The sequence below is a fragment of the Nannobrachium achirus genome, assembly GCF_963921795.1.
Source record: "Nannobrachium achirus genome assembly, chromosome: 3".
NCBI lineage: Eukaryota > Metazoa > Chordata > Actinopteri > Myctophiformes > Myctophidae > Nannobrachium > Nannobrachium achirus.
In genome coordinates this window covers 46,466,633-46,476,632 of record NC_137812.1, presented here as the reverse complement: position 1 = coordinate 46,476,632, position 10,000 = coordinate 46,466,633, and the positions used below count along the sequence as shown (strand labels likewise).

General features: G+C 43.6%; 1 protein-coding gene across 1 annotated transcript in view; it reads right to left on the bottom strand.

The window, feature by feature from the left end:
* Nucleotides 1–10,000, bottom strand: part of mast1a (microtubule associated serine/threonine kinase 1a) — a gene marked incomplete at both ends in the record, with an annotated part of 79,480 nt that overhangs the window by 32,059 nt on the left and 37,421 nt on the right. Inside the window, 4 exons of the mRNA XM_080722638.1 lie at nucleotides 1,566–1,667; nucleotides 2,358–2,567; nucleotides 4,517–4,592; nucleotides 7,710–7,870. Coding sequence (XP_080578764.1) covers nucleotides 1,566–1,667; nucleotides 2,358–2,567; nucleotides 4,517–4,592; nucleotides 7,710–7,870 — 549 coding nt within the window. The remainder of the gene's footprint in view (nucleotides 1–1,565; nucleotides 1,668–2,357; nucleotides 2,568–4,516; nucleotides 4,593–7,709; nucleotides 7,871–10,000) is intronic.

Genomic DNA, 10,000 nt, shown 5'->3' with positions numbered 1-10,000 from the left:
AAGATTCCACAACCTATGTTTTGTATGCGCCGCAGTACAGCATGCATCAGTTATGCATCCCCTACAGTATGCTGTCATACTATATATAGACAAGCGTGGAGGTATTATAAATGCATAGATCTGAAAACTCTGGTTGTTAGCAACCATTCTGAAAGATGAAGCTCCTACCATTCGTGTTAAGCTCCTACCCTTCGTGCCCCAATAACAAACTGTTTCATCGTATTCGTAACATAGATATTTTCCTCTTGCCATCTTGATTAATATATTCCACAGATATCATGCAGTACACCCGTATGGAATCATATGCAATTATTTGTTTTATTTTGCTACATCAGTAGTTTGTGTGCAGTCATCTCCCAATACGGGTAAATTCTATACCCACTGAAATCCACTGGTCTAACACATTGTTTCTCAACGTGTGGTTTGGTGACAGACCATCAATCAGCGGAGTGGAGTTACAGACTCTTATGATCCTTTTTGAGAGCAATAACATTTTGAGCAGGAAGGCTCAATTCAGCACAGCAGCAGCCTCAGTTGGAGTATGGAATCTAATTTCACCCCTGCAACCTCTACCCACACCACCATAACCTCCACCTCCAGCCCTGTGAAAGCTCCTTGAGGGAGAGGAGCAGTGCTCATATCCAGAACATGAAGAGGACTGTAATCATCCAGGCTGGCAAGGGCTTTGTAAAAAACCTTTTCACTTTATTCAATAAATGGCCATTTAATTCCTCCATGTCTGTGTTGTGTCTCTCTGATTACATTTGGAGCGTGTGTCTCAGGCAGTGTTTAATGGCTGATTTATACTTAGTTGTGCACGGGTGTAGCGCACTGAACACAGCTGATCAGCACAGGCAACTCAAAATAAATCAAGTGCCTGCCAACCACCCGGGTGGATTGTGGGTTCAAATCCATTGTGGTGCAACCAGCTTTGTCAAGCGTCTACAAGCAAACAATTGGCCTGTGTTTCGGGTTAGGGAAGCCGGACAGAGAATATGATAATTGTCACTGTATGTACTCCTACGGGCTGGGGCGGCACCTGTCTGCAGGGAGTGTTGGGCCGGAGGAGTAGGACGAAGGCACTACATCCTCCCGGTGGGGGCTCCGGGAGGATACTACACAGAAATGTGTGTGGGGAGGGATCAATTGGCATAACAAAGTAAATTGTGGAGTAAAAAAGAGTAAAAAGCAACCGCATATCCGAACAACTTAGCAGCGAGCAGCACACTCCCTGGAGTCCTTGCCAATGAGCTAGCCAACTCTGAAGTCAGTCGGTCCGATATAAGCACATGACCACCGTGGTGTATACTGTATGTGCATAGTGGTCGGATCTATGGCTCTGGACAACCATATATGCTAATACAGTATATGGGCATATCAGGTTTTTTTTATGGTTATGTCTGAGTAAGAGTGACGTGGCCGCGGGTCCCCCGGCCAGCTGGCCATGGCCTCCCTTAAAGTACTACTCCTTTAAGGCAATTTTAATATACCGGTATGCTACGATTATTTGGATTATCTGTTGCACTCCTACTTTCTAAATCCCAGCAGGGACGGATGGAACTCACCAAGCACTCTAGCAGCCTGGCTGGGCGAGATATGATGATGAACAGCTGCTTCACCAGCTCAGTGACGAAGGTGAGCTCTGAACTCTCTGAGCGCTCATGGGCCTGAGAGAGAGAGAGAGAGAGAGAGAGAGAGAGAGAGAGAGAGAGAGAGAGAGAGAGAGAGAGAGAGAGAGAGAGAGAGAGAGAGAGAGAGAGAGAGAGAGAGAGAGATGTCAGTCAAAAAGGAGTGGTGTAGAACTTAACTGGAAGACGTTTTCTTTTCAGTATTATGTTTGTTTTTAGGTATTTTAAAATACAAGGGTAGGACTGGATACGTTTTTAGAAAACTTCCTCCTGCTCCTTTTTCAAAAATGGAATATAATTTACTGGTGATGTTATAATAACTTTGACACTGATTTGATTCTGTCTCTTTATTTCCTTTTGTCTTTTCTTATTTCTATTATCTATATCTATTCCTTAAAGTGGGGTCTGTGGACCCCCTGGGGTCCTCGGGTGGGTTACAGGGGGTCCCCAGCTGTGTTAATATAGCGTCACATCATTTTAACCACAACATACAAGCTCTGAGATCAAAGAAATCAACTTAACATACTTTAACCAAACCATACAGCAAATACTTTGTGAGTCCCCCAGGGTCCTATACTAGACCCCCTCCTTTTTCCCCTCTACACCAAATATCTTAAAATCTAAAATGAATGCTTTCACGTTTTTTAACGGATCAATAGCTGTATGCTGGATCACATTCCCTCATACATGGAGGAGTGTGAATCCCAACACACGTTCTCTGCGGCTCACTTCGTGCAGCAGTTTCTCCAGGTTCTCCTGCAGCTCCAGGAAGTAGACAGAGGTGATGAGGCCCTCGCGCGACTTGGTCAGGCAGTCCCGGGACAGCTCGGCTATCTGGTGGTGGATGAAGCTGAGGACGCCGTCGCCCAAGGGCATGACACTCTCTGGGGTGTAGCTGTGGATGAACTCTGCCAGCCTCTCCTCCATCTGCGCCGTGGCCTGGACCAAGGATCAGATGGTGGTTAATGGACTAATCCTGTCCCGTGATGTTTTCCATGTCAGGAGGATCCTGACATTTCAGTGGCATCGCGTTACAGACTTCCTCTCTGTATCACATAACGGATTTCACCGGTTAAAAGTGCTGTAAGTGATATTTCTTTGATGAAATAAGTGTTGAATAGATAAATAAAGAAATATTCCCATAGCAATCATTGGGGTGTCTCCCCATCTCTACAGCTCTTTAGCAAACAGAAAATACGTTTTCAGGTAGGTTCACCAATTTCATCCAATCAGGAAAGACAACAGAATGCAGGATAAACTAGTGAAATCGGAAGTGATGATACAAATAAATGAGCAGACTTTGTGGGGTTCTCTCTTCTCATTGGATCAAATGTGTAACCCACCTGAAAAGGTTTAGTGGAGATGGATAGACAATTAGACCCCTGTTACTGAGCAAACACTTTATATGTATGTAGAAATTATTACTATATATCAGAATATAAGAGATTTAACCTTTTCACAATACAGGTTTTATTTTAACCAAAACATATCACTTATAGCACCTTAATGCCTGAGTTGTGTCTCAGACTCAAAATAGATGATCAACTAAGTATAAACTAGGCGTTAATCTTCACCATTTGGCCGATGCTGACCTATTTGGAAGACTTCTTTTCCAACTAATGAACGACCAAATGTCTGTCTGTCCGATGTCTGTCTGATATACACGCATGCTGACATCACTGATACTAAACAGTGCCCAAATTTGGAGATAACTGACATCACTGATACCACCGCCTGTACTGTGCATGCGTTTCCACCATGGTAAGAGCCACATGCTAAAACAGTGCCCAAATTTGGAGATGACTCCAACATTACATTGTGGAGATGACTCACATGTGGAGATGACTCCACATTCTCCAACATTACTTTTGAGACTCCTACCTACATTCAATCCCTCATATACTGTGCACACCCCATAACCCAAACTGCACATAATTCGGGGCACATAAGTTCGAACGGGCAAGGACTAGTGTCTATATACTGTATGTTTCATTTGACTTAAATATAACATTGGTCTTGAAATAACAGCACCTGAATAATTTCTGGAGTGTTGCCTCAGCCATCTGTAACTGTAAATGTGTAAAATGTTTTTGGTTAGACCATGTGACACAGCCTGCTGACTAGGGGCTACGATCAATATGAGTGCTGCAATGCACACCGGCCTTGCAGAATGAAACGTGCACTGTGTGACATTATCAGAAATCTGTATCCGTGGAGTTTTTGTTCTGTTTGTCTGCACGTGTGTGCCTGCCTGCTTTATACCACAACATTAGGATCCTGTGAAAATGGAACCAATTGGACCCATAACTCTAAAGAGAGTGTAAGTCACTATTATTGGCAAGACGCGTTGTCTGGGGCAAAAGTACAAGGCTCAGTGCTCTGTTTATAGGGCCATTTTGGGGTCTGCTGTGGCAAATAATTCTCCTTGTGATGATAGTAAAGATTCAGCCATGCTGCAACTCCATTTGCAGCGCTGGGAGCAGCAGTCTTGTGTGGGGAATCTGGGGTTAGCAGTGTTTCAAATGCCTTAACGTGATAGGATTCATAGCATTGTTGTCGGTAGCTCACCAACCCCAGTAATAATGGTGGTATAAGAGTAGCAACAACACTAGTACTGTATATCGTCGTTGTCGGGGATTTCCAAATGTGTACGTTCTTTCGCAAATAGTAAAGCCCTGCTTCATCGTGCAAGGCTGTTGCACAAAAGTAGTGAAAACAGCAGATCTACAAGCACATCGGCTGTTTTCACTATTTTAAAGAATTTTTTAAATGACAAGTTTTTCACCCAACAACGACGATATCTGAACTGTCGCTGGAGTATCGGGAACGCCACCGTCGCCCTGATACATATACAGTATGTGTGTTGGTGTACTGTAAGTCACACTGACCTTGGGGAAGCGCTCCTTGTAGACATGGTTCATCATCATGATTTCATTGTCATAGCAGGAGGGAGAGCGCCCCGGACTAAAGAGAGGGAAAACGTGTAACATGTTACGAAAAAGTAAGACTGGTGAATACATTGAAAGACTGTAAAGCAGGGGTCTTCAACGTTTCTAGGCCAAGGACCCCTTAGTTGAGAGAGAGATGAAGCACAACCTTTTCAGAGATTCCATATAGTTTCATTGTTTGACAGCACAATCATCATTGTATTTTGGATTCAAGCCAATTTGTGTTTTCAGATACGAATGTAACCACTTGAACCGTCAATACATAACTTGACATTTAACTCTGTACTTAGTCTGCTCTTTTTCCCCTCTACACTAAACGTCTTTGCCGGAAATAGCCGATCTACAAGCTCACAACGCCTCACAGAGCTTGTAGATCTGCTATTTTTGGCTAAAGTTCTCAGAATATGGCGCTAGGGTTCAAGTGGTTAATATAAAAAAGGAGAAAAAAGTTTCTATCACACAAAGATTTGGAGGACCCCCTGTAGTAACTCTGAGGAAACCCCTAGCGGTCCCGGATCCCCTGTTGAAGACCCTTGCTGTAGAGTGTAGAGTTGTTGAAAAAGACAGTGGGGCGGCAGGGGGAGAGAGAGCGACACAGTAAGATTGCATTTTTTCACTTGGATGCAGGGATAAATAATACACAGCAGCCTCGCCATCCTGTCTCTTAAAATGCTAATTCACCAATCTGAAATTCAGCCCCCTGTGTCTCCCTAATGGAGCCGCCGGCATTTCATTGTACCACATTTGTCACAAGAGTCGATATAGACGTCAGACACTAGTAGTAAATGCGTGCACACCTGTACACACACACACACACACACACACACACACACACACACACACACACACACACACACACGCACACACACACACACACACACACACACAATTCCCAGATACACAGACTTTAATCAATCATTCCAAAAACCTAGACACAAAAATGGGGGGGGGGGGGGGGGGGAATCATGCTGAGCAGAAAAACATTACATTTAAATACAGATATTTTACATCAAATATAATACAATGCAAGCCCTACTAAGCCGTCTTGGTTTGATTCCATCAAAGAACAGAATAATGTGCGATGTGTTGTGGGCTTGTAGATTGGCTATTTTCGCTATTTTTTAAATAGGGCAAGAGTTATTAATTCATAATGTATTTTTATACGTTTAGGTCCGGGGAGACACATTTCTCTTTTGGGTCTCGAGCTGAAAAAGTTTGGAAATCACGGCTATTTTCAAAATCTTTGCCTCTTTCTGCCAAATTTGACAATTTTTGAAAGATCATGTAGGGACACCCGACCAACAAGTTGAGAACCACTGATCTATAGAATTTCATAGTTATTGTATTTGTATAGCATTGTTGCACAATGTTTATGGACCGAGAGACGTGCCTATAAGCCAATGATTATACGAGACTGATGAATGTCTGTGACCACCTCAACCTGCTTATTGTATGCACATGTGTCACTATGCTTTAGTCTTTTGTATGTTGTTCTTTGTGTTCTTTGTACTGCAGCTTTTAGCCCTTGACTGCAAGAAACATTTCTCTTATAGGAGACAAATAAAAGTGAACCTTGAACTGTATATAGATTGCAGTGTCTCTCCTCTATATTGTGCTGTCTCTGGTATAATAGGACATGTCAAATAGTGGGCTGAAGGGAGCTGATTATAGTACTCAGTAACTCACTATAACAGGCAAGAATGTTATGTAGGCCAGCTCATGCTTATGTGCTCAATGTGAAAAGTGAATATTAACGAGCACAGAGTGTGCAGTAGGTAGCCAGTAAGGGTGTGCTGCATTAAGAAGGGGTGCCTATGATAGGGTGACCGTAATAAGCAGTGTAGGAGGGACCTTATGGAGAGCAGAGTTCCCCAGAGATATTTGCTAATGGAGAAACAGTTGCACTCTGGAGACACCTCAAGCACTGAAGGGTGGAGGGTACTGATTATGATACTGAATATGTCTAGGGGCATGGGAGAGGAACACACACGCACGCACGCACGCACGCACGCACGCACGCACGCACGCACGCACGCACGCACGCACGCACGCACGCACGCACGCACGCACACACACACACACACACACACACACACACACACACACACACACACACACACACACACACACACACACACACAGCACGCAGGCACGGATGGCAAGGGTGACTAACAAACATCCCATACATGGGGTAGATTTACACAAGCAAATTCAGATTTGAAATTATTTCCGACAAACAGGCACAAATCGCCGGGTAAATGGTTTCCTCTATTTAGAAAGTTCTTACTTATTTCTAATATTGTGCCCCAACTGAGACAAATTTCTCTTTAAATATATGCAAACAGATTGTGAATTACCGGTAGTCATAAATGAAGGATCTAACGAAGAACTGAAATCGTAATACTTTGCCACACGACCCTTTGAAATATTAAGTATTTTCCACTTCTGCTAATAATCATAAAGAAGGAAATGTATTGAGTGCAGTGCTAATGCAAACTACTGTAGATGTAGATGGTAGAGCAATGTTTCTCAAAAAATATTCATGTCAAGATTTGCCAACATTTTTCAAAAATAGCAGATCTACAAGCTCACAATACCTCACAACATAACACAATAAAATGGTTCCTCATTTTTGCAGGGGACCCGCTGGAACCCCCTCAAGGACCCCTGGGGGTCCCCAAACCCCTCTTTGAAAACTAGGTAGAGGAGCTGAAAGGGCAACCATGCACTGTCCTAGGGCTGTCACAATTATTACATAATCGTCTAATCGCAATTATTTGAGGTAATGTATGTTGAGGAAAGTTAATATAGTTTCAAACACTTTCAAAAAGTAGTGGAAATAGCAGATCTACAAGCTATTTCCACTATCAATGTTCTTTTTTAAGTATAAGTTGTCAAATATGACAGTAATTTCTTTGTAAGTTATGTGTCATCATAATTGCCATGTGCAACTTCAAAGCCTAAAAGCCAAACAGAAATGTAATTGTCAACGACAAAAACACAATTAAACCGTTAATCGTAATTACGGTATTTGAGTGACAATTAATCGTCATGTAAAATGTCATAATCGTGACGGCCCAACATAGTCCTCCCCCTCAGGCTGTTTTTGGCCCCTGACACTGTGACCTCTGACCTGAGACTCCGAGAGCGAGGGCGGACGTGGGGCGAGCGGCGCCCGCCGTCATCGTCAGTGATGCTCTCTGTGCTGCCGAAGTGCTTGGACAGGAAGTGAAGCTCGTCCATGGTTGGCTGGAAAGGCAGCTGATGCAGCCGCTCCTGAGAGGAGCTGGACGACTGAGGAGAGAGGGAGAATGGTGAAGAGGTGGGAAGAAAGGACAGGGAAGCAGGAGAGAGACGGAAGTGAAGGAAGGAAGGAGGTGGTGGTGTCAGAAAATTGTGCAAAAAAGAACAAGAAAGAAGGATAGAGAGACAGAGAGAAAGAGAGAGATGAAGGGGGGCAAAATAGAAAGGGTTAGAGGCAGAGATATAACAAGACTATGTATGTAATAGTCCTGTGCTGGAGATAGAAGTGTGAAAAGTTCTGTTCTGTGTGGAGTTTGCATGTTCTCCCCGTGTCTCTAGGGTAGATAGATACCCTCACAAAAACATGCCATAATCCTGGTCTCTATAATGCCTCCCCCTGGCCAGCCGGGGCGCCTGATGGAGGGGAAAGGAACTGGTTGGAATAACGTGTTCCTTCCACGTGCTACTGTACGTCCAAACCAGGGAAATCTCCACTGTCAGGTGAAAAGAAGCAACTTGGACTCCTCATGCATTGAAGGAAGCATGAGGTCAGTCCGTTGTCTCCCGAGGCGCGGCAGAGGGAGAGCAGAGCCCAGGATTACATAGGCAATTAGCACTGGGTGAAAAATGGGTTACAAAAAAAAAGAAGTGTGGAAAAACTACACAATGCTTTCCGAGAAGAGGAGAAGAGAAGAGAAGAGAAGAGAAGAGAAGAGAAGAGAAGAGAAGAGAAGAGAAGAGAAGAGAAGAGAAGAGAAGAAAGGTTTGCTATCTTCAACTCTTGACTGTGGTTTCCTGAGGGGTCATCTCTATTCACAAGGTCTCCTATCACTGTCAACTGTTCTCCCTCACACAGGTTGAAAAGCGCATCACTGCATGCCTGGTAAACATCTCACTAGTTCTGCACAATACATCGTTATCGTATCGTTATCGTGGTATGACCATGTGCAACATCATTATCATTGATGAAATTGATCGAAATTGGGTTTATGCTATAACTTACTGCAATAGAATGAAGTTTTATGACTATAGTACATTTTTTCCCACGATTTTCCCACATCGTTGCAAGTTTATTTAAAGAAAGCTTAGTTTTCACTTTTGCTACACTTAGAATGACTGATATTGACTTGTTATTATGCTGTTTTTTGAACAATGCTTAGTTTTCACTGTTACACTTTGTACAGTAATATCGCATATCGTATCGATATCGAAATATTTGGCATAAATACAGATATACCAGTAAGACTCCCTAATCGGGAGATAAGCGACCGTTGGTCGCTTATCTCCACAAATATCACAACCTCCACCTCTCACGTCATACGGGTAGCCATAGTTACACCTGGAATGTTGAATCTCCATATATGGAGATAACCTACGCATCACACAAAGTCTGACCTCACCAGCCCATACTTGGGCATGGATGACTTATATCTCCATATACGGAGATGGCCATATATGGAGATACGATGACATCACAGAGTCCACAGCTGATGATGTGGCGTGATGTCATACAATACACAAACAAGCCCTATATAAAGGGGCAATTCTCACCAGGGAAGAGAGCATTGCCTGGAATGTTGAATCTCCATATATGGAGATAACCTACGCATCACACAAAGTCTGACCTCACCAGCCCATACTTGGGCATGGACGACTTATATCTCCATATACGGAGATGGCCATATATGGAGATACGATGACATCACAGAGTCCACAGCTGATGATGTGGCGTGATGTCATACAATAAACAAACAAGCCCTATATACTGATGCGATACGATGACATCACAGAGTCCACAGCTGATGATGTGGCGTGATGTCATACAATAAACAAACAAGCCCTATATACTGATGCGGAGATATGAGCAGGGCAAAGGTGTGACGTGTGACGTGTGACCGACCGACGGACGGCCGGTGGAGGTTTTCATAGTAAACTGCTCCCTGACGGTCGCAATGACATTTTGTCAATATCGTGCAGCCCTACATCTCACAGTGGATTTCTTCCCACCACTCCAAAGTCTTCAATAAAGACACAACTAAGCTACTCTTCTTCTGTGGAAAGTCCTGACTCCTGAAGGATCTTTCCATTTCCATCGATAACACCCTGGTGGCTCCAGTTCCTACTGCCAAGACACTGGGAGTGGTCCTGGACAGTCAGCTGTCCTTCAAACACACACTGTCC